We start from the raw sequence: 26,141 nt of genomic DNA on the forward strand, positions 1-26,141 counted from the left end.
CTGGTGCTGCACTACGCTGCATAAACAACACCATGGAACCCCTTTGGCTCCTGGATAGCAACCGTCCAGGCAACTGGTCCATCCTGACATCCCCAAAGTAACCATCTACATGCCACAGCCGAGTGAAATGTCCACTTGTCCTTCTCCACTCACCAGGGTCCTCAACACTCAGGCACAGAGGGACATGCCACACGGCCAAAATTCTGAAGTTGCCGCTCCCTCACAATGCATCATCCTCCTCATGTTGGTCTCCCTAGGTATCCAACTGTTTGACCAGTCATTCCAGCAGTACTCAAGGATCCTCCAAAGTAACCTTATACCAAAAGACATCCAGTTGTCCCTTTAGGCTGCTAGTTAGTGTCCAAGACTTACAAGCATTCAGTAAGACACCAGGACCCAAAAGACTTAGACCTTGTTTTCCCTGCAAAGACATCGGCATCACCAAACACCTGTGACCAGCGACTTCACAACTCCATTAACTTTTTCCAGGTGCCTTTCGATCTCAAAAGCTGAGGACCCAGAGACATGTATGTCACCATCAAAATAAGTGAATCTCTCTACAAGTTCAGCACTTTCACCACAAACAGATCCACATCTGATGGACATGTCCAGGATGTTATTGTTATAAAGACTGGATCTTATTTGTGATCCAGGAGAATTGCTGCAAAAGAAAGAAAAGAAAGAAGGTTGTTTGCTTTACTGGAGAAGGCATGTGAGCGTATGGACATGGTTTGACGTCATGGTCCTGAGCTAGCCAGATTCAACTTGCATTTACATTCAGACCATAGCGAATCCCACTCAAATCTGACTCATCCGTTTGAGATTTAAGAAAACAATCTGGTTTAAATCCAATTTGCTCCATTCAGATTGTGAAAAACCGAACCGGCTCCCACTTGAGCTGAACTGGGAACCCGGTTCTGAACAGGGTCTTATTGTGCTCTGTCACATTTGGCAGACTCGATTTCAAATGTGCAATGGTTTCTGAAAAAAAACTATTCCTCCTGTGCTGTGAACAGGCGCTTTTCTTGGAAATGACAATAGGAACAGCACACACAAGTTTCTGGAAGATATTTCTCCCAGCTCTTACAAAGAACCACATCGATATATTCCTTATTTTGAATTTATTGAAGGTGACGTTGAAAACAGGCCTGGGCCTTCACCGTGTCCATCTTGTGAAAAGATGACAAAGATGGCTCACACAACACTTTTTATACAACGAGGGCGTTACAGTAGGTGTGGTTTAGTCTATATGTTACTGGCTCTCACAGATAGGGGAAGCCCTCCCTGTATCTGAAACTTGCAGATGCATGATGGAAGTGAAACGTAACTCTTATGTTTAAACTTTAAACCAGATCTCAGAGACTTACAATCAAATAACAAAGGCTAATACTTGATCACTAACATAAAATAAGGAATTAGCACAGATATTATCTAACATTCTGTCATGTTTCAGAAGAAGAAAAAGTTTTCCATCAGGAGCTGCAATATGTAGAAAATTCAGCCTGGACATATTTGATAGAAAATATAGATATCAGGATATCTCAGTAGATTCTTTTCAGTTTGTACCAAATTACACCATGGGTCATGTGATCAGAAATGCTGTACTTATTGTAATATGTGCTCAGCGAGTTTACACAGTTGTAGTATTATTGTAATACATTAATTCCACACAATTTCCTGAATTTCCCCATGTTTAAAGCTAAGTTCATTTTTGAAGTTTGACTATGAAATATGTTTCTAAATTGTAGCTTATTGTCTCAGTTATTAATATCTGGCACATTACAAACAGAGAAACGTGAATTAAAAACTTGCACGATCAGCTGAAAAAGCCAAACAAAGTTTGGACAGGTGTTTCACAGGGCAGGGGCACCTGTCAATGGGAACACTGTCAGGGTCGAGTCATAGCGTCACTGCCACAGAGATGAAGACTCGTTTCCGTGACATTTTCCACCTGCCACTTTGTGTGAGGAAATGCTTTGGCATTTTTGGGTGAAAATTGCTAATTAAAAATTTATCCAGAGGTCTTCTCTTTAAAAAAAAAAACACATTAGGTAATTGATTCCAATAACTGAGTTACTGTGCACTGAAACTGAATATTTGTCACTACGACAGCTTTAAAGTTTCAGTTGGTTTTGTACGAGATCATAGTTGAAGTGAGAAACGAGCATCGAATTTGCTGTTTGAAACGACGGCACTCTGTAAAGAAAACTCACCTTGAGTGGCGATGAAGTGGTTGGATCTCTGGTAGCCCTGTGAGACAGTGACAGAGGTGGTAGAAAGAAAAAAAAAAAAAACAAGGAAAGAAGAGAGAATAATTATGAAAGCACATAATGTGAAAAAGTGAGACTCAGAGACCTGTGACTCTCCTTTCACTCTCTCCATTTTTAGCATCATCTCTTATTCATACCAGAGCGAGGTGTGACGCCAGCGCTTCACTAAATTCCAGTTCTGTTCCTGACCTAAGACATTTCAGGGGCCAGGAAAACTAATATGTGCAGTGCTTTCGACTGAGTGCACCAACGCGCTGCATAAAACACATTATGCGGCTGTTCAGCCTCAGCTTCGCCTGATTTATCTCACTTGAATAATAATGCACAGAGAAGAGGCATTAACTCCAGTTCCTTCCTGCGTCCGCCTCTGAGCCGGTGTAGGAGCGGTGCATTTCAAAGGCGGCAGGCTATCGGTGCGTTGCACGCAGCCAGGGCTGCTGATCAAAGGTAGATTGACGAGCGAGGGATCCTCAGCTTTGGGAGTAATTCTACGTGAGCGGTACCGACTGATCGTGCTCTATCCTTTCTGCTCAGCTTAGCATTAGCGCTGTTATGATGCAGCGTGCATGTGGTCAGACAGGCTGTTAGCGGTGCGCTGGCCCTCCACCAGCCTGGGTCCTGCAAAGCAGCAACATGTGATGAAGCCCTGGAATTAAGATTTGGCTCCCTTCTCACTGCTCTTTTCCAAAGTGCTGCACACAGCAAACAAATACTCAGCACACACACACACACACACACACACACACACACACACACACACACACACACACACATATAGGCCGTTCTGTTTAGCCAGGCGCCACACACACATTACATTCCATAACTGTCACACCTCAGAGACGGATGGCTCTCGCTCCGAAAGACCCTCGTACCCGCAAGCATCTGTGGCCGAGGTTCCCCAGGCTGACCGGTTTCTTGTCTCTCACTGTGGCAACCACATATCACAAAAGCAGCCAAGCAGAAAAAAAAACACCAAGCCATGCAGAGTCACAATGGGAAGGAATAAACATGAAGATGAAAAAGTTATCATCCAAAAACAGAGATGATGTTTGGATGATTTCTTCAGATATGCTCCAAGCACCAAATAAAAATTATTAAAAATCTGAGTTTGGTTGAAGCAAGTGAATGGAAAAAACCAAACAAAAACAAAAAAACCCAGCCCATCTTCATCCCAGACTTGTGAGGCTTCTTGGACTCATTTTCAGCAAAGAAGACTTCAAGGCTGGCAGTCACTCAGTTTTATAGAACTGCTTTCTCCAGACAGATTGACTGTACAGCACCATGCTGTTCACGTGACTGAAGGATTTAGTCCAAAACATATTCAGTAACTTGGAAACATTCATGTATCACCTCCTGAGCTGTCTAAAGAACCTGGCTGTCTGGTGAAGTTCTCAGATGATACAACTCTGCTGTCTATTCTTCAGCGTTCTGAGTCAGTCCATGGTGATGCTTTGTTGATGTTTGTTAAATGGTTTGATGACAGCTTCCTGGACTTTAATGTTCAAAAAACAAAAGAAGCGATAATCGACTTCAGGAGGACCGGCCAGGGGCCTCCACCAGCAACTCACATCATCCACAGTGAACATGTACAAATTGTTGATTCCTGTAAGTACCTTGGAACTGTGTTTGACTCTGACTTAAAGTTTGTTCAGAACACAGAGTCAATAGTTAAACGTGGACAACAAAGGATTCACTTGTTGCGGAAGCTGAACTCTTTTAGTGTTTCTGAAGGCATCTTATCTTGTTTTTATTATTCTTTTATTGAAAGTCTTTTAACATTTTCTTTTATCTGCTGGTTTCATGGATTACCCGTAAAGGACAGCAACTGCCTGAACCGGATTGTAAAAATCTTTTTCAAGATTAATGGAGTCCAGCTGAGGGACCTGAGCTCTCTCTGGGAAGAACGTGTGGTCCAGAAAGCCAGAGGAATCACTGATCAGCCTGGACCAGGGGTGAGCAGTGATGTGCCATGGAGGGCTGAGACGCTGCAGGTTTTCCTTGCTACCAGTCACCTCAGCAGGTGATTTCATTAATGATCGGGTGTCTCAGCAGGTGTGATTTCATTGACGACCAGGTGTTTATGTTCAGGGGAGAAGCTCATCAGCAACCCACTTGCACCCCCAAGGAAAACAAACAGATACTCCAATTCATTTTGACATGATTGGATAGCCAATTACTTGTACAATAGGTATCAAAATGTTCAACTGGGTGGGATAAATTCAGAATTCTTGAGGTGCACTTGTGGGGTGCCCCAGGGCTCAGTTCTTGGGCCTTTGCTGTTTCTTTCATACATTAATGACATATATTTAGTTTCTAAGTTTGTAAGTTGTATTTTATTTGCTGATGACACGACTGTGTTTTGTAGTGGGGATCATTTGGGAAAGGTTCTGGACACAATGGAGAGGGAACTACAGACGTTCAAGGTATGGTTTGATTCTAACAATTTGTCACTTCACTCTGGTAAAACAAAGTGTATCATATTTGGTAATTAGCCCAGGAATTTAGGTAGAAATTTATGAGTACACAATGTTGAAATTGAACTCGTAAATGAAAGTAAATTTCTTAGAGTCTTTATTGATGATAATCTCAGTTGGAAAACACATAAATTATGTTAAATCTAAAATGTCAAAGATCATGGCCAAGCCTTCCTCCCTCAACACTCAGTTACGTTATATCATTCATTACTGGTTCCATACGTGACCTACTGTATTGAAGTTTGGGGAACCACCTACAGAACTAACACAAATCCTATATTTTTTACTTCAAAAGAAAGCTATAAGAATTATTGGTAAAAAAAAAAAAAAACATATCAGGAGCCAACACATCCATTGATTGCTAGGCAGCTTGCAAAGGTGAAGCCTTTTCTTGCACATCAGCACTTCGAGAAAGTAAGCCCTGCCTTCATCACCTCTTGGCTGGATTACTGTAATGCGCTTTATCTTGGAGTTAGCCAGTCCTCCCTTGCACATCTCCAGTTGGTTCAGAATGCTGCTGCTCGTCTGCTAACTGGAGTACAGCAGAGGGAGCACTTTACACCGATCCTGGCTTCCCTCCACTGGCTGCCTGTGCACTGTAAAGTTCATTTTAAGATTCTTTTATTTGTCTTTAAATGGCCTCCGCCCTCCCTCTCTGAGCTGTTTCACCCCTACGCCCCTGCACGGTGCCTCCGGTCAGCTGATCAGCTGCTCCTTGAGGTACCAAGGTCCAAACAAACACTCAGAGGGGACAGAGCATTTTCTGTCGCAGCGCCAAAAATTTGGAATGATTTACTGCACATTAGGCCTCTTGACTGTCTGTTTTTAAAACCAAACTTAAAACCCACTTTTATTCACTGGCTTTTATCACAATATGAGACTTGGTCTGTTTTAGTTGTTTTGCTTATTTATTGTTGTTTTTATTGCTGTTGGGATGCTTTGTTGTTTTTATTCTGGGTTTTCACGTATCCCATAATCCCTTGCACGCCAGAGAGTCGCTGCAGTCAAAACAACAGAGAATCCACATGATGACAATTGTAAATTAATATTATACTACAAAAATGTCATTTTTTTAATGCTTTTCATCACGTTAATAAAAGACTGCTGCATGATACCCTGAAAACTTGCTAAAACAATTCTAACAAATAATCCGTGTCTGCTACGTTTAATCTGTGTGGAATTTAATAAACGCAAACCAAATTTCAGACATAATATATATATTAGTCTGGAACAAAGAGGACAAACAGTGTTTTAAAGAACAATAATCAAGACGTTAAAGAGCAAACTTCACTTTCCCCCAGAACGATATGATCAGGAAGCGATTGTAGCTCACAGCAGCTCCCACTGAAAATAACGGAGAGACAGACTGTGATTCTCACATGTTTACATAAAATAAACACAATAACAACGTCTAAAAACCCAGAGAATATATTCACAAGAGTTTTAGGCACAATATAAAAATAGTTTTATGTTGCGATGTTAATGGTGTTGTCCGTGTGCAGCGGTTAAAGTGCAGCGTGATCAGAGCGTCTCAATGCAGATCTCAGTGTTACTGAGATCTCGCAGCGCGGCGACCTCTCAGAGGTTTTGTGGGATTTGAAACTTGAAAAGCCTCAATGACCGTCATGAACAGCACTCTGTTTCAGTTTTGGCTGTGCTTTATAAGTGCTTTATAAATAAAGTTGAGCTGAGTTTGTCCGTTTGCATGTTTTGAAATTTTGGGATTGATTTTGTCTGGTTTTTGGTGCACTGCTGCTTGCATGTTTGTGTTTTTGAAATTTTAGTTCAGGGATCAATTTATACTTCGTATTAGGTATATGTATAATTTTATATACATATGTATAATTTTTATTTTTGGTTAAAGGGGTGGCTGTTTACAAGGTTTTGCTTCTGCCTACACCCTTTTGGGCACATGGGTGCATTGTTGTATTATTTTCTTTCTTTCTTTGTATGTTTTTTTGTTATTGTTGATCTGTGTGTACTGAATAAATTCATTCATTCATTTATTCTTTCAGCCATCAGGCTGTTAAATGCTGGGAAGTAGGCCGAGGCTGATTATGGCCTGCACTGAAATTGGAGTCTGAAGGGTGTTTTACAGTCAAGTTATTGTATCATTATTGCTGATCTTGCTGATCTGTGAGTACTGACAGGGGAGGGCAATTGTTGGTATGCTGTAATGGAAAGTCTTGTATTTATTTTGTTCCTTCCCTATTATTCAAACTGTTCAATAAGGTGGGTAAGTGTGAACTGAATTGCCCCTCGGGGATAAATAAAGCTGTCTGATTCTGATTCTGATTCATAGCAAAGACGGTGAATACAGAGGATCCAGAAGGTATTCATTTGTTATGTTACAGCCTTATTCCAAAATGGATGAAATTCTTTTTTTCCCTGCTTGACCTTGTGGAAGGTTCTCCTCTCTCCACAGAGGAATGCTGGAGCTCTGACAGAATGACCATTGGGTTCTTGGTCACCTCCCTGACTAAGGTTCGCTCCGCGGTGTCGTAACAGCTGATTGATTAGCAGCTCTGTGCGGTGTCATAACAACGGATCAATCAGTTGCTCTGTGCGGTGTCACGACGACGGATCAATCAGTTGCTCCATGAGGCATCACAACAACGGATCAGTTGCTCCATGAGGTGTCATAACAACGGATCTGTTAAGCCTGGTTCACACAGCAAGATAATTAGGCTGATATCGGACCCGATCTTCCCCTTCCGACCATCTTAGGACACCCCGACATCGTGTTGATGCTAAAGATAATCTTATCAGATCTTCCTGCCGTGTGTGGTGTGTTCAGAGCGCTCTGATCTGCTCTGAAGGACGTCAGGGGCGCTCCGATCACAAATCAGGGATATTTAACATGTTGGATTGTCTTGGCCCGATATCACAGCGTGTGTTTGTCCTCTGACCACAAACGAGCACACAGCCTGCTGAATGTGACGTGCAGCCAATCAGAAAGCGAGGTGACGGACACACAGAGCAAAATCTAAAATCAAAATGGTTTACCAGAAAGTCCGGTGGTCGCGCTGTCTCCACTCCTTTAAAGAACTCTTTTTTTTTTCTTTTTGTATTGTTTTTTCCTCTGTTTTAAATAGTGCACAAACTATCTCTGTTTGTTTACTCTGAAGTCACGTTTAATCTCGAGAGATTTTGTGAGATTTCCTGTCTGACCTGGGAATGTTCGTGTGTGAAATCTGTTCATGTGTGTTGTTTTTACCGTGTGGCTGAACACCACACACTGTACGACCAAACCTGTCAGATCTAAGATTTTTTGTCATCTCCATGTATGTGGTCTCTCAGGTTTTGGAAACCTCCAGATAATTTTAAAATCCTGCTGTGTGAACCAGGTGATTCAGGTCGACCACACTGTGATATAACTGGTCGCCAGTAGATGGCAGTGTTCTATGCATTTTGACGCCTGTTATATCACACGGTTATCGACCTGAATCACAATTTAACAGACTTTTCAGCTTTACAAATGCCTTTTTTTTTACACAAATGAAAAAATTTACATATTTTACTAAAGCACATTTATTTGTAAACACCAACACACGTTACATTGATTCACTTGTGTTGGTTTTTACATAGAATGAATTAGTCAACCAATCAGTATGAGCAGAGGCTACGTTTACCCATAATCCCTTCGGGCATCTGTGTGTTAATGTTTAAATCTTCAAAATTAGTGCATTATTTTAAAATGAACAGATATGGGCTATGTATTCACTTTGTACATTTTAAGAGTTTACATGAATGGAGTTATCCTATCCAGATTAATTTGATTTATAAATCAAAACCATAAGTCAAACCTGCTTACCATTTCAAGACCTCTGCCTCATGGCTGGACCACTGTATGGTGTTAAGGAATAATAACTTTTTTGGTAGTCTCGTGGCTAGGCCCCTTCTGCTGAGGGCAGAGTTGAGCTCAGCTACTTGTTGTGTGCTGGGGTGTTTGGCTGGCCTGGTTTTTGTTTTTCTGTTTCTCCCACCAGGTGGTATGCATTCAGGACTGAGTGGCTGAGCATTAGGACCTCACCCTGAACACCTGAGGCTTGTTTTCACGTGCAGGTCATCAGGACTCACAGCGTGTATTCTGTCTTGATCAGAGATTGCTGCACTTAAACCTTGAATGCACAGTGTGTGATTGCCAGAGACTCGACCTTGTGAGCAGACGTGTGAGATCGACGTCAGGAGAACAATCTCACCATTATGGACGCAGAGACCGCTCCAGGTTTGATGCCACAGTCTGTGAAGGAGGATTGGGTGAGGTCTCACGCTCTTCAGCACACTTCCTGAGGTAATTTGGTTTTGGTGACTTTTATGAAGTAATGACAGTGGATTTGGTGTCCCTCACACCTTGTGTTATTGAGCTGTCACGTTATGCTAATTGTCTAATCAGCTTCTGCTGCAGTGGAGATTTGAACTGAGTTGTTCCGTGCCTGCAGGGTGAGAAGCTGATATATATTTAAGCCAGGAAGTGTTTGCTGATTGTGTGCACCTTTGAGTTGTGTCTCTCTGTGTGGAGTTGGACTCACCTCATGTTTTCTTTCTTCACAGACTCGGTTTGTCGCGGCCACCTGGGGGGTGTCGGCGGGGTCCCTGGGTCCGAACTGCTGTGGCTCTGGACCATTTGCGCTGCTGAGAGCGCGCCGTGTTTTCACCTCACCAGACCGCAGACTTTTTAGTTGTTTATCACTTTACTCACTTTCATTAAAATGTGTTATCCTTTGAACCGTGCTCTGCTTATTTTATGCTGGGTCCTGTCAAACGCTGGGTCGGTGCTCCGACCGCGTCCGACACATAACACTACTCTTATGTATCACACTGCTGCAAAATACATAGCAGATAGGAGCAAAAGGGATTATAAATGTTTTTCAATGTCACTAGCTATGTAAAAAAATGTCAGCGATCTAAAAGTTATCTGAAATAAATTTATCAGAAGATAACTGGTCTGATGATGGTTTTAAAACTTATCTGAAAAGCTAATGTTTGCTTTATTTCTCCTGCTTCATTGGCATCTGATTTGCAATCCCTGGTGTGTCATAGTTAAGGATGGGAACCAAAACCTGGTAAACAGGTCCTGTGGATAAATTATTAATGACTGGAGTTTCGATAAGCACCAACATATTCTCTCTCTCTCTCTTTCTCTGTGTGTGTGTGGAACGGGGGCCGGTCTCTTGCATGCTCATCTAATGCACACTGTGCACAGGTAAAAATAATATCCAATTTAGTTTAGTTTTGTGTCACTGGTGCAGAACACACACCCAAAACAAAAAAAAAAGGGAACCAGACAGAAACTTTGAAGGTACATGGAAATGACTGGAGAGGTGAATCCATTATTTCAGAGCTGAGAATAAAAAACACGGCACAGAAGCCTGGTTATTAATGTTTTAGAAGTGACCATCGTGCATCTGCCCTGTTTGTTCACTCTGTCATTTATATCAAAATTTCTTACCCCGTGGAATTCAGACACAATAATTACGACATTACTCCCCCTCCTTATATCAATCAATCAAATTTTTTTTTATATAGCGCCAAATCACAACAAACAGTTGCCCCAAGGCACCTTATATTGTAAGGCAAGGCCATACAATAATTATGTAAAACCCCAACGGTCAAAACGACCCCCTGTGAGCAAGCACTTGGCTACAGTGGGAAGGAAAAACTCCCTTTTAACAGGAAGAAACCTCCAGCAGAACCAGGCTCAGGGAGGGGCAGTCTTCTGCTGGGACTGGTTGGGGCTGAGGGAGAGAACCAGGAAAAAGACATGCTGTGGAGGGGAGCAGAGATCGATCACTAATGATTAAATGCAGAGTGGTGCATACAGAGCAAAAGAGAAAGAAACAGTGCATCGTGGGAACCCCCCAGCAGTCTACGTCTATAGCAGCATAACTAAGGGATGGTTCAGGGTCACCTGATCCAGCCCTAACTATAAGCTTTAGCAAAAAGGAAAGTTTTAAGCCTAATCTTAAAAGTAGAGAGGGTGTCTGTCTCCCTGATCTGAATTGGGAGCTGGTTCCACAGGAGAGGAGCCTGAAAGCTGAAGGCTCTGCCTCCCATTCTACTCTTACAAACCCTAGGAACTACAAGTAAGCCCGCAGTCTGAGAGCGAAGCGCTCTATTGGGGTGATATGGTACTACGAGGTCCCTAAGATAAGATGGGACCTGATTATTCAAAACCTTATAAGTAAGAAGAAGAATTTTAAATTCTATTCTAGAATTAACAGGAAGCCAATGAAGAGAGGCCAATATGGGTGAGATATGCTCTCTCCTTCTAGTCCCCGTCAGTACTCTAGCTGCAGCATTTTGAATTAACTGAAGGCTTTTTAGGGAACTTTTAGGACAACCTGATAATAATGAATTACAATAGTCCAGCCTAGAGGAAATAAATGCATGAATTAGTTTTTCAGCATCACTCTGAGACAAGACCTTTCTAATTTTATTGATATTGCATAAATGCAAAAAAGCAGTCCTACATATTTGATTAATATGCGCTTTGAATGACATATCCTGATCAAAAATGACTCCAAGATTTCTCACAGTATTACTAGAGGTCAGGGTAATGCCATCCAGAGTAAGGATCTGGTTAGACACCATGTTTCTAAGATTTGTGGGGCCAAGTACAATAACTTCAGTTTTATCTGAGTTTAAAAGCAGGAAATTAGAGGTCATCCATGTCTTTATGTCTGTAAGACAATCCTGCAGTTTAGCTAATTGGTGTGTGTCCTCTGGCTTCATGGATAGATAAAGCTGGGTATCATCTGCGTAACAATGAAAATTTAAACAATACCGTCTAATAATACTGCCTAAGGGAAGCATGTATAAAGTGAATAAAATTGGTCCTAGCACAGAACCTTGTGGAACTCCATAATTAACTTTAGTCTGTGAAGAAGATTCCCCATTTACATGAACAAATTGTAATCTATTAGACAAATATGATTCAATGAACTCAGTAGTCTTTCAATGAATTACTCTATTATTGTGGTGTGTGGGAGAGTACTTTTTTGCACAATAAAACTAGAGATTAGGACACTGTTAAAGTACCAGACTGGTATGCAGTTGGGCTAAGAGTAGTAGTTCTGTTAAAATCTCAATGATAGACTTTCCTAGTCATAGTATGTATGAACTCTAATAGAATTTGCATGATGTGACCTCCTGTGATATGACTGTCAGGTCCCATATGACGGCCTGGCATTCAGCAAAATCTCCATGTGACCAAGGATGAAAGAGGAGCCAGTTGGGGAAAACTTTCACTCAGAGGAATGGTAATGACTTGAGGTGGAAAGACTCTGCTGGCAGAGACATGGAGAGTGGGCAGCATGAAAATGAGAGGAGACGGAAGACAGGAGGAGAAAGAAGACAACCAAGGTACTTACTTCCCTGTTTATCCGAATCTAAGAAACACCCAGTGGTTGAAAAGAGGAGATGGAAAAGAGAGATAAAAAGGAAAACGGAAAGTAGAGGAGTTAAAAAGATCAAGTTACTGGAATGAAATACCATGAAAAGTGGATGGCAAAGTGATCATCAGACTGTCCTGAGGACCTGTGGAGAGAATTATTTGTTGTGACCATCGAGGATCCGGTAACGTCGCTGGAGTCACTGATACAGACACCACTTCATATATCGGCCGTGTCAGGAACAAAGGAAAACATTCTTCAGAAACTTGAAGTTTTCCTGCAAAAAGTTCTGCAATGAGTGAGGTTTATCTTTTGTCAGCTAAGATCTGAATAATAAGCGTGGTGAGATGACAGATCAGATTGAGCCGTCGCATCTTCACTGAGGTGACAAATAAAATACAACACAAAGCAAAACTCAGGCGGGAATAAAATGGAAGAAGCACTTTGATTTTTCTGTTCAGCCATCTGCAACATGTTGAAATTCAGCATTATTTACACCTCTGCCAAACCAGTGTCTGTCACTTCCACAAAAAAAAGTTTCCAGTGTCTCTTTTTTTGAGTTTTCAAAACAGCTTAAGAACAGGAAGTCCGACAGTTCTCCAAAGCTGATACGAGCAAGACACTGAAAAACATGAAACTTGGCTCAACTTTTAAAAGAATACTGTCATTTGTTCCATCTAGGTGTATTTAATTATTCTCAAATTATCACCACGACTTATGTTTTCAAATAAATCATGAATGCAGTTTGAGAAAAAACATTAAAAATTCACTTGTGACAAATTACAATAAAAAGTTGGTTCAAGTTTATTTTTATTCATTGCAGTGATTTAAAAAATATATTGAGTAACTGTCAGTCAAGCTGCTGTTTCATATTTGTTGTTTGCTTGTTTGTACATTTTATTTTATTTATCCTTTATTTAACCAGGTTAGTCCCATTGAGATCAAGACCTCTTTTGCAAGGGAGACCTGGACAATTATAAAGTTTCCAGTTCACTGAACATGCATGTCTTTCTTTCAGAATTCCTTTTTTCTTCATATGCATAAATGTAATCAAGTCCAAAATGGACTGACTGACAGCTGACCCCTCAAATCTTCTAAAACCAGATTCCCTCATTCGTGGTGGAGTAAAATCACAGGTGAGAGGTAAAAGAAATCCAACCTGTAATCAGAGACATTTGGGATGACATGGAAATTGCAAAATGAATAAATGATTTGCAGTGATATTTGTATTTACTTTAACTTCTATTGCATTCAGAAAGTTTGAACTGAAGATGTTTCATGTTTTTTTTGTTTAGCTTCAATTCATTTGTTAATATTCATTCATTCCTGCACTTAGGCACAAATTAATTAATTTGGAGCATGGGCCATTTATTTGGAATGTAAGGATTAAATCATCATGTTTCCAGCCAGTTTACGTGAGACCAGTCAGGGGATGAACACATGAACATTAAGTCATTGAATATGTCCTGGACTTCCTTCAGATCGCTCATTAACACAAACAGTGTGGTACTGGAGGGTAAACCTGCGTCAGGCAGTTCTCAACAACTGTGTGGTGACAGTAGAAGCAGACTAGTGAGGGAAGCCACCAAGACACCTGTGACAGCTCTGATGGAGTTACAGGCTTCTGTGGTTGGAGAAACTGTGCATCATCAACTTTTGTCTGTTACATCACCAGGAATAAAGTTTCATGATGAAGTGGCACAGATGAGGACATGTTTTTAATAAACAACATGCAAAAGGTCAGCAGCAGTTTGTCACATGGGATGTGATCTCTTCTGACCCTCCTCTACTCCGTGACAACATGAAGCTGTGGATGGGGGTGCAACAGGCAAATGTTGTGCTAGCCACACACATAGAGCCCATTGTGCCCAGCAAGGATCTATGTACTTGGACAAACAAAGAAACGGAAGTCTGCCAGTCCCCTGCTGGTGGGTGTCCTCAGGGACAGGATAATACATGGGAAATTTGAGCCTGCTTAGCTCTTATAAGTAACAAAGAAAAGCCTGTCAAAATGTAATAAGTATGATAAAGTGTATTAGAAATGACCAATGACAGATGGTGGTGGTGGTGGGGGACCCCTGCCAGACCTAAAAAAGGGCAGCAAAAATCATGCTAGATCAGCTCGTTGGGGTAACAACTTGAAACCAACTTCAAATTTATCAGTAGGGCCCACTTTAACAGAAATGAGCAGTGACAGACATTTTCAGTGGTGGGGGGTCCGAGCCAGACACCCAAAAGTAGAGTGCCTTGATAAAGAGAGTGGCGACATGAGGAGTCAAAAAAAAATGGTCATGTGACTCTTGGTGCCATCTTGGGTTCAAAATAGTGTTGGCTGTTAATCTGTCTGCATGTAAATCCAGCCATTTGATTTATTTATTCTCTGAAAATGTCGGGTTGTTGTGCATTTGGAGGCACAAATAGACACAACAAGGGCTTCAAGATGTACAGATTCACTTCAGATCCGAACAGAAGAAAAATGTGGGAAGTAAAGTCAGCTGTGTGGGATGGAAGTGACTTCATCATCAAAGCTTTGAGAGGTCAATTTATTGTTCAGTCCCATGTACAGTAAAACTCAACTAAACCGTCATCGTATAAACCAGATATTCACAGTCACCAGACAAAAAAAGTCCCAAAGTTTTTGTATTATTTTTACGTGTAATAAACATCGCATGTAACAGATTTTGTACAGCAGATTTTTCACTCACATCAGATAAAATTTCCCGTCCGATTGCCATGTATTTCCATTAAACCCCTCGCATGTGGGACCAGAGCGACTCATTTACGTGATTAAAGCCCATCATTTTCCATGAGAAAATGTGATTTCCAGTAACCCTTTATTAAGCTTGGCTCCATGTAGTTGCAACATATTGCAGCAGTCCACCATCAAAGATCTGTGCATACTCCTGTGGAAGGTCCTTTTCTGTAAACAGAACCACCTGCATGGACTCCAGCTTGTTGAGCAGCGCTGCCTTCTCCGTCTTCACACGTGACCCATCACAGTGTGCAATTGACAAGGGATACGAGATGATCGGGAAGGAAAGGATATTGCAAAGGTCGAAGGCTGTTTCCTCTGCGACTGCCACTGTCAGATGGATGAAAGCATCTTGCAGGCTCTCAGCATAGGTAATGTCTTTCTACAGAGCTGGTACTTTGAGCTTCCTCTTGACATTTTCAGCAGTGAAGTTCTGTACCTTGGTCCTTTTGACTGGCTGGAGAAAGTGTCCACCATTACTTTTCCACTCTTCTTTGAATTTTTCCCTGGCATCCGATCCCAGTTGGAGAGTTGTCAGCAAGCAGTCCTCACTGGTCTTGGATGCTGCGTACTCAGTCGCAACATTAACTAAGCTTGTCAGGGTATCCACCGTAAAAGGATTGCAAGACTCATCAATCTTCTCACCGAGGGATTTCATTTGGTCATTGTCCTTTTTGATGCGTGAAGGCCGGGCATTGCGCAGTTGCCTCTTTACTTATTTCATATCAGGTGAGTGCTTGAAGTTCAGTCACAGCCAAAGCTCTTTGTGTCATTGTGACTGACCAACGTCGTAATGCAGTTTCAGAGTTCCGGAAAGAAACAACGCCCCTCATACTTGATGCGGAAGCCTATTGATGGATTGTTTGAGAGAGAGATCAACTGCACATCTGCTCTAATTCTTTGAGGTTGTCCAGACAGAAAAAGCTCCTTATTGAAGAACATCTCCCAAGGCTGGGTCCACAGTCAACAATCTTTGAATGAAGAGTGTCCCCCATCTGGATGGTGTAGGGAAAAGAACACATCTAACACTGCTGGAAAGACACTAATGTAGCCATCCACATCATGCATCTTTGCAGCTCCCTGTGGATGAGGAACATGTATATTCCCCAAAATTGCACTGTTGTGCACCTCCAGAAAGAAGTCCTCGAACTTTCTCAAATGTTCCAAGATGACTGGATTCTCAAGGTGTCCTTCTTCCATCTCAGCGGGATTGGTGGGGACATTCTTCATCACTTCCTGCAATCCCTCATACTCCTCGGCTGGCACTTCAAAGAGACATCGCTGGTACATCTTCTGCTCCAGAACATTTGTGAGAAGTTCGTGGACATGACTGCACCTATTGTAGAACTTCCATTTTATGAAGCCAAGCATTGATCCCTCCGCCAGTATGTCTGCCTTTGTCAAGATATATTCTATCCCACTTTCTGAAATGAAATTGCCAACTGCCCCAAAGATGCAAGTACTAGATGAAAGATACCAAGCATTATCAACAATTTGTTGAAGAGTGGCCTTTTGATTTCTTGAATTAAGTCTTCAAAGCAACAGCTAAGTCATAGGTCACTACCCCGGTATCACTATCCCATCTCCTCGGCAATGCTCATGGTCCTGACCATGGTCTCCCTCATTGCTGGTGGGTGATCTTGATATTGGGTCCATCTACCGTATGCACTGTATCGTAATGGATCCTGTAGATACAAGCTGATGAAGCCAGAATGAAGGGGTGTGTTTCCAACCTGGAGCCTCCAAAACCAGTACAGGTCGAGTACATCACCGCTGCAAACACTGCTTTCTTCAGAGGTTGTCTGAATGGTGCAATGTCACGTGGAGCCTCTACAAACTGTTGTCCATTCCTTCCCTCTCGAATGCCACTTGCGTTTGTAGTTGGGCCTGTCATGTCTGGCAAAACATTCTGATAAAACATTCTGGTATGTGTGACCAACAGTTGTATGAAGGGTTGCCTTTCCGTCCAAAGTTTCCACATTGGCGTCATTATTATCCCACACAGATGCTGTTGCAAGACCTGGATTCAACTTTATGCCAACTGGTGCATGGCGATCGCACGACTCCACATTCTGTCTCTAGACCCTTTGCCTCGCTGTAACTTATACTGTGCCCTGACCTGTTCAAAATTTGCAGCAAAGTGCTTCCATAGTTTGACTGTTCCTCTAGTGACATTAAAAATGGCATCGGATGCCATCAAAGTCATTTTACGGTCAATACCATCCTTATGCACCCCACGGAAGTTTGGTGTTTGGTCTTATTTCTGATAAACTAGGCCCTACTGATAAATTTGAAGTTGGTTTCAAGTTGTTACCCCAACGAGCTGATCTAGCATGATTTTTGCTGCTCTTTTTTAGATCTGGCAGGGGCCCCCCACCACCAACAACACCTGTCATTGGTCATTTCTAATACACTTTATCATGCTAATTACATTTTGACAGGCATTTCTTTGTTACTTAGAGCTAAGAGCTAAGCAGGCTCAAATTTCCCATGTATTATCCTGCCCCTGAGGGCCACACCCACCAGCAGGGGGGCACAACAAATTTTGTTACCTTTCCAGCTAGGCTGACCCTGTGGGCTCCTGGTCTAACATGTTCAGCGCTGGAAATATTCACGTGTTCAACGTGTCTCAACCAAACTGGCTGAAAAGGTGATATTTTAATGATTATATTTAGAATAAACTGGCACGTGTCAATTTTGGGGGAGTGTATTGCAGGCCTGAAATGAAGGAATGATGCATAGTAACAAATAAAATGAAGCTGACCACACAAAACATGACATATCTTTACTTCATACTGTCTGTGATGAAATGTAATTCTGAGTATGACTGCACGTTTCTTTTTTTTGGGGGGGGGGGGTTCCATATTGTCCCAACGTTTTCTGATTTTGGGTTATAAAACATAAAACCATGTCGATACTCATCACTATGTGAAGAACTGCACCTTGATTTAGATGAATATAAGTTACAATGAGAGAACGAGCACAGTGTGATGTTTGATTTTACAAACACCTGCTTTTGTACATGATACTCGACGATCCTCCAGCTGTTCCCCGTGCAGTGAGGAAGTGTTTGGAGAATCTATGATGATGTCATCAGAAAATTCCAACAACAAAGAAAATGGCCAACTTTTGGTGATGACTCATTTGGCAGGAAGACTGAAAATGTGTGTATTTTGTTGGTACAAAGACATGTTGTGTGGTAATATCCAGATGAAACAAAATAGGTCAGCTTGTTTTTTGTTTTTGTTTTTTTTACATCTGCCTTTTTTCTTTCAAAGAAAGAGAGGGAATTGTTGGAGAGAATGGGGAAATTCTGTGGGCCTTCTTTCATCTTCATCCTCTTTCCTCTGAGGTTCAATCAGAATCCATCAGCTGACATTATGCAAATCTGGGAAGTTGTCTGATGTGTAAATCCTCAGAAAAGCACAGCTTTTAAAAGATTTCATGGATTCATTCCCCAGTGGCACCAAGGATCCTCCAGACAAGGTCCTTGGGTGACATCGGAATGACTTAGTGTCAAACAAAAGGTTACTGATGAAGAATCAACACCTGCAGCGTGAAGCGTCGACAGCGCCATGACGGGCAGGAGGCGGGTTTAATCCAGCACACGAATCCCTCAGTGTTGAGGACCTGAGCAAATGGAAAAGGACATGGGGAAGCCCACGTTTCACCTTCACGCAGTAGATACAGCAGACGGCTACTTTTGCAGTGTTGTCTGCCCGGGTGGTTGCTACCAGGATCCGGGTGGTTCTGTAGTGTGATGAATGCAGTGATCAGATTGACATGATGTAAACTGCAATCTGTCCTCTGACTTTCAGGACATCTGTATTGTTGTTTTGAAGTCATCCCTATCCAGATCAGGCTGTTTCTCCAAAGGTCTTGCACACTGCATCAGGTTTTCCTGGAAAACAATGTGTGCATTTTGCTACATTCATATTACTAACAACCCACCAGAGATTCACACTTTATCTGCATCGGCCAAAACCACCCAGCTGGAAAAGATCACCAGCTTGACTGGGACAGTATCCTGCCATCAACTGGAGTCTCATCCTGGGTCTCATGCTGGGGTGCAGGCATCACAGCAAAGGATGCCAACAGACTGAATAAACTGGTCAAAAAGGCAGGGTCTGTTGTTGGCTCCAAGCTTGCCACCCTGGAGCAGGTGGCTGAGGACAGAATGCTGGCAAAACTGCTGGCAATTAAGGAAAATGCCTCTCACGTCCTCCATAAGACACTGGACAATCTTAAGTGCATCTTCAGCAACAGACTCATACAACCACACAACCTAGGGAACGGTACAGGAGATCGATCTTGCCGGTGCCATCAGACTCTTTAATAATTACTTAATTGTCATTACGGGTATTGTATGTAGAATTTTGTGGAAAAAAAAAATTCATCCATTTTAGAATAAGGCTATACATAAAAAAATGTGGAAAAAAGTGCAGCGCTGTGAAAACTTTCTGGGTGCACCGTACATGATTATACACCAGGTTACTGCCAATGACAAGTAACACTGAATGCAGCCCCAAGACACAGTGCATTCTGACAACAGTACTACATGCAGTCTGTGCACTAAGGTCTGTGGTTATAACAACACAAAGCTAAAATGCATCTGTTAACATCTGAATACTGTCTTCTACTGAAGAGTGCAGAATGTCTTTCATGGGATTATCGATGTATAGTATAATTCCAGAGGAGAGGTCTGCAAACAGTGAATCAATGAATGCACCACCCGGCACACACTGACCAATCACTGCCCTATTGCTCTGCAAATGAAAAAGAATCTGCACTGTATTTTCATTTTAGCCTTTAAGTTTAATCTGGCATCAAAGTTGGCAGCCAGCTCCACATTCAAGCAGAAATTATTTATTTCAAGATGCACTAACAAAATTAAAACTGAAGTGCATATAAAATTAATATAAACGAGACATATTAGCCCCATGTGCACAAATTACAACCAATTATTCCCATTTAATGGATGTGTCATAACGTCACATTTTTTGAACATGTTTGAACTTTTCACAATTGTCACTATGTTATACAACACCATCATTACCACAGATTACACACATTTTCATGCCCCAATTGGGTATCCAATTGGAGGAGGTTATATTTTCACCAGTTTGTTTGTTTGTTTGTGAACAGCCTGGAACCCACAGGTTTCCATATATCGTTATGAAATTTTAAAAATTTATATTCTTTAACATTGAACAGATTTTCAAAAATTCATAAGTGTCAAAAATATCAAATTTTTTTCATATTTGAAAACGTTGTATAGGATGGTATCCTTTATCACCTGACAAAGTTTGATCCAGATTACAGATTTTTAATGTATATTTACATTATATCTTAATCAATGTGCCTCCATCATTCTCATCTTTGAAAGTGAGGTGCAGACTGGCACTCACTATCACCTGATAAGTTTGATTATGGATTTGTGGACATTTGAATTTAATATTGAAAATCCCATTTGGTGTTCTGGAAGCATGTCGCATTGCTTCTTCCACCACACTGTGGAACTGCCCCTAGATAGTGGATTCCTATGGTGTCTTCCATTTGCAGGTGTCCATGCTGGATCTGCCTAGATAGTGTGCCACGTGGTTAACATGTCATAACTGATGTTCCCTCACATACTCAATAGTACACACAGTTAATTGAGACAAAGTAATTTAACAGCAGCCAAAATCCTCAAAAGACACCGAGTACCACAGACTCCAAACATCATCTTTTAGCGTCCAAGTTTCACAACCACACCGTGCTGTAGGAAGAATCAGGACCGTAAAGACCGATCTTCATTCACCTGCACAGGTTTTGGCATCACCAAACACCTCATTCATGGCGTAAAGAAACAGCCAAGTTCATGAATATGATCAAGGCAAAGACTGAGGCTTTGCCCAAACACTTCAATTCCTCACTCAGATTTTCAAGATTTGCAATCAGGGCATTAATTTATTCTACAAAGATCACAGCATCCTCTGCATTTCAAGGTCAGCAAAACTATCTTCACCAACAAAGCACCCCAAGGCCTGGACTCCACAATGATATCCAACACACACAACACAATACACACACACCAATACTGAACAGAGCAGCAACCAAAATACACCTCTGACAAATGCAATAAGTGGCTGTGTGTCAGCCGTCTGTGGACATCCAGCAACTTCTTACGGATGTCATGAATTCTTCAGATGTCCCCACAGAGCAGCTTGGTAAAAAGATACAGATTTTTTGTGAAAACCAGCATAGGTTGTAGAAAGAACTGCCTATACTTACACAAAATAAGAGAAAAAAAGGACCACTGCCAGCTGATGTTGGCCTGGCAACGGGCCTGCTCCTCATGCTTTTCTATCTTTTTACAGAGTTGTTTGGAGTGTTGTTTTTACATTCATGGAGTAGACTGCCATAATACCGACTTGTCACAAGTTGGACCATCCACACTCATCTGTGAACCATCTATGTACTACACTCAACCAAAACCCCTATTTAAGCACTAATTATGTGACAATTAAAATATTAAAGTATATTATAGTGAATGAGGCCTTATACTGTAGATCATGCTGTTAGAGATGTTATTTCAACCTTTAGGTTAAAAAATATCAGCTGAAAGTTATTTTCCAGTTTGAGGTGACACTTTGGTTATACAGTGGGTAAAAAAAGTATCTAGGTCAGCCCCTGATTGTGCACCGTCTCCTACTTAGAAAGATGAGAGAGGTCTGTAATTTTCATCATAGGTACACTTCAATGTGAGAGACAAAATGAGAAAAAAAAATCCAGGAGATCACATTGTAGGATTTTTAAAGAATTTATTTGTAAATTATGGTGGAAAATAAGAGTTTGTCAATAACAAAGTTCAACTCATACTTGTAACTAATCTTGTTGCAATGACAGAGGTCAAATGTTTCCTGTAAGTCTTCACAGGTTTTGCACACACTGTAGCAGGTATTTTGGTCCATTCCTCCATGCAGATCTCCTCTAGAGCAATGATGTTTTGGGGCTGTCGCTGGCCAACACAGACTTTCAACTCCCTCCACAAATTTTCTATGGGATTGAGGTCTGGAGACTGGCACGGCCACCCAGGACCTTGAAATGCTTTTACGGAGCCACTCATTTGTTGCCCGAGGTGGTGTGTTTGGGATCATTGTCATGCTGGAAGACACAGCCACATTGCATCTTCAATGCTCTCACTGATGGAGGGAGGTTTTGGCTTAAAATCTCACGATACATGGCCACGTTCATTCTTCCCTTAACACAGATCAGTCATCCTGTCCCCTTTGCAGAAAAACAGCCCCAAAACATTTTACCAAAATGTTGTATTTTGGTTTCATCTGACCACATGATATTCTCCCAATCCTCTTCTGGATCATCCATATGCTCTCTGGCAAACTTCAGACGGGCCTGGACACGTACTGTCTTAAGCAGGGGGACATGCCTGGCACTGCAGGATTTGAGTCCCTCTCTGCGTAGTGTGTAGCCTTGTTACTTTGGTCCCAGCTCTCTGCAGGTCATTCATCAGGTCCCTCTGTGTAGTTCTCGGATTTTTGGTCACCGTTCTCATGCATCATTTTGACCCCATGGGATGACATCTTGCGTGGAGCCCCAGATCGAGGGAGATTATCAATGGTCTTGTATGTCTTCCATTTTCTTACAATTGCTCCCACAGTTGATTTATTCACACCAACCTGCTTGACTATTGTAGATTCACTCTTCCCAGCCTGGTGCACATCTGCAATTTTCTTCCTGGTGTCCTTCAACAGCTCTTTGGTCTTGGCCATGGTTGAGTTTGGAGTCTGACTGTTTGAGACTGTGGACAGGTGTCTTTTATACAGATAACGAGTTCAAACAGGTGCCATTAATACAGGTAACAGGTGGAGGACAGAAGAGCTTCTTAAAGAAGAGGTTACAGGTCTGTGAGAGCCAGAAATATTGCTTGTTTGTGGGTGACAAAATACTTATTTTACACCATAATTTACAAAAAACATTCTGTAAAAATCACACAATGTGATTTTCCTGGATTTTTTTTTCTCAGTTTGTCTCTCATAGTTGAAGTGTACCTATGATGAAAATTACAGACCTCCCTCATCTTTCTAAGCAGGAAAACGTGCACAATCAGGGACTGACTAAATAGTTTTTGGGGGCACGATCGTTGAAAATAGTTGAGGGTCGGTTGCAAACAAACAATGATGCTTGTGTTGTGTGTTGGATATCAGTTGGGAAACATTTATTTAATTTCACAGTCAGTGTTTTATGTGGGTGGAATTATTAATATTCAAAGAAACCTGTCCAATAAAGGGGTTCAGGGAAGTTTTGGCAGTGGACAGTCTTGTAATGCAGCAGAGACAACAACACTTTCTCAACACCCAACTCATCAAGACTGAAGATCATCATGTGCTGAGCTGGGACCCTCTTCAGATCATGTCGTGATGCATGTGGAAACACTATCCTTACTCACAACTCAAACACAGGTACATGTTCAATGCTGTCGATGGATGATGTGGGAGTCAAAAAGATATTTTTGTATGTCACTAAATAAAATGAAGGGGGCACCCAACTCATCATATACTGACACAAAGGGACAGTGACCAGGTATAAATATGTGCTGCACTGGGAGTGAGAATGTGGAGGGATAACAAGCTCACTAAGACCTCCTTCAGACAGGGGTTGACCATCCGGATTGCTCATCCCGCACACTGTGTTGTGTGTGGGCCGCCGGAAGAGGAGGTACTGCTGGCCCACCACCAGTGGGCGCCCTGCCTGAAGTGCGGGCTTCAGGCACGAGAGGGCGCTGCCGCCATGGACACAGCCGGGGGTGACAGCTGTCACCCATTACCTCTTGACAGCTGTCACCCATCTACTCAACATCATCTCACTCCATAAAGACCAGACGTCATCTCCACCTCGTTGCCGAGATATCATACTTCATTGGAGGTAATATCCTCAGCCGTTTGTGTTTTTTGCAATATATCTGTATATTGTGAGTGTTTGCAGGAGTACCGGTTCCTTTTCCTGTGGAGGCTGAGTGAGTGCAGGACGGCACTCTTTTCCCCTGAGGAATCACTGCGGTACTCTGCACCATATTGAATGAGAGGTGGAGGTGGCATTCCCACCGTTGTTGTTACTGGGTGTACACACACCCACACTTGACTGTCTTTGTTCTTCGCCAGCAGTACCAGATCCGACAGTCGGGGACGGTGATCACCTGGGAATTCGGGACTTGGCGGCTCCAGTATTCACCAGGTTCTGTGGCGGCGGAAATCGTGTGGTTCCGGCTCTTCTCAGGACAGACGTCTTCTATCCTCGAGCCTGCCCACACGTCACCTTTGTGGATTGACTGTTATGATATTCTGTGATTGTCTGTATGTTCGTTGTGCACATTCACAACATTAAATAGTTACCTTTTGGCTCATCTATTGACCGTTCATTTGCGCCCCCTGTTGTGGGTCCGTGTCACTACACTTTCCCAACAGGATATCTCGGCCAGCGTCATGGACTCCGAGGGGCGTCACCCGGCTGTTGAACGACCAATGGGAGAGCAGGGAGCGCAGGCGTCTGCAGGAGGCATGATTGGTGAGCTGCAGCACATTCTCACTGCCTTTACGGCTCGGTTGGATCAAATGACCGAGCAAAACATCCTCCTGAACCACAGGGTGGAGGCTCTCTCCGCACAGATGGCGGCGAGCGCTCAGGGCGCTGCTGCAGCTCGTCCTCCTGTCGACCCTGTGCAGGATATAAACGTTCCAGTGGTGGTTCAACAACCCCTCCCACCATCCCCTGAAGCATACATAAGCCCTCCTGAGCCGTACGGAGGTTGTGTGGAGACGTGCGCAGACTTTCTTATGCAGTGTTCGCTCGTCTTCGCACAACGTCCCGTCATGTACGCGTCAGATGCTAGTAAAATAGCTTATGTGATTGCTCTGCTTCGGGATAAAGCATGCGCCTGGGCTACGGCGCTCTGGGAACAGAACTCACGGTTGTTATCAGCATACACTGGGTTTGTGGGGGAGTTCAGAACAGTGTTTGATCACCCTAACAGAGGAGAGACCGCTTCAACTGTGCTGCTGTCAATGAGACAGGGACGCGAGAGCGCAGCCGCTTATGCAGTCAACTTCCGCATCGCGGCTGCGAGGTCCGGCTGGAATAACGTTGTGCTCTGCGCCGCCTTCATAAACGGACTGTTGTGGGTTCTGAAGGAGCAGCTGGTAGCTAAGGAGGAACCGCGGGATTTAGATGGGCTTATCGATCTCGTTATACGGTTAGACAATCGGTTGGAGGAACGCCGTCGGGAGCGAGGCGAAGGACATGACCGGATACGCGCCGCCCCTCTCCCTTCCGGGTTCGAAAAGGGGCCGCCCTCCCCACGCTCCACAGCCGCAGCGCTCTGTGGGGCAACAGCTCCCCCTGCTGATGTTGTTAGGGAAACGCACAGGGCCAAAATGAGGAGGCTGATCCACGGGGAGTGTTTTCTCTCCAGCTCTAAGGAGCACACACAGAGAAACTGCCCCAAACTGCCAAAACGACAACACTCGCCCTTAGAGACTGGGCTAAGGGGGGGTCAAAATATTCAAGTGAGACACACACAGATTGCCACACGACTCCCAGTCACAATCCTGAGCGGGGATTTAACCCTTCAAGCCCCAGCACTGGTGGACACGGGGTCAGAAGGGAATCTGCTAGACAGCAGATGGGCAAGGGAGGTAGGGCTCCCTCTGGTGGCGCTTCCTTCGCCATTGCAGGTTCGGGCACTAGATGGCACCCTCCTCCCTTTAATCACACACAAGACACAACCAGTAACTCTGGTGGTGTCTGGAAACCATCGGGAGGAGATTGAGTTTTTTATAACTCCCTCTACCTCCCGCGTGATTTTGGGCTTCCCATGGATGTTGAAGCACAATCCCCGGATTGATTGGCCGTCTGGGGTGGTGGTTCAGTGGAGCGAAACCTGCCATCAGGTGTGTTTAGGATCCTCGGTTCCTCCCGGTTTACAGGCTAAGGAGGAGGTCAAAGTCCCTCCCAATCTGACGGCAGTGCCGGTTGAGTACCACGATCTTGCTGATGTCTTCAGCAAGGATCTGGCACTCACCCTTCCCCCGCACCATCCGTACGATTGTGCCATTGATTTGGTTCCAGGCGCTGAGTTCCCGTCCAGCAGGCTGTACAACCTCTCACGACCTGAGCGCGAATCAATGGAGACCTACATCCGGGACTCATTAGCCGCCGGGCTGATCCGGAACTCCACCTCCCCGATGGGGGCAGG

At 43.1% G+C, this 26,141-nt stretch overlaps 1 protein-coding gene across 5 annotated transcripts in view; it reads right to left on the reverse strand.

Annotated features, from left to right (window-relative positions):
• LOC117502014 (receptor-type tyrosine-protein phosphatase U-like) overlaps nucleotides 1-26,141 on the reverse strand; it is a 689,797-nt gene that overhangs the window by 72,248 nt on the left and 591,408 nt on the right. For 3 of the 5 annotated variants that reach the window (XM_034160998.1, XM_034160995.1, XM_034160997.1), the window contains one exon: nucleotides 2,214-2,250. In XM_034160998.1, coding sequence (XP_034016889.1) covers nucleotides 2,214-2,250 — 37 coding nt within the window. Of the gene's footprint in view, nucleotides 1-2,213; nucleotides 2,251-12,117; nucleotides 12,136-26,141 lie in introns of all 5 variants that reach the window. The other 2 variants (XM_034160994.1, XM_034160996.1) reach the window with 1 other exon arrangement.

Source organism: Thalassophryne amazonica, chromosome 20 (genome assembly GCF_902500255.1).
Source record: "Thalassophryne amazonica chromosome 20, fThaAma1.1, whole genome shotgun sequence".
Classification (NCBI taxonomy): domain Eukaryota; kingdom Metazoa; phylum Chordata; class Actinopteri; order Batrachoidiformes; family Batrachoididae; genus Thalassophryne; species Thalassophryne amazonica.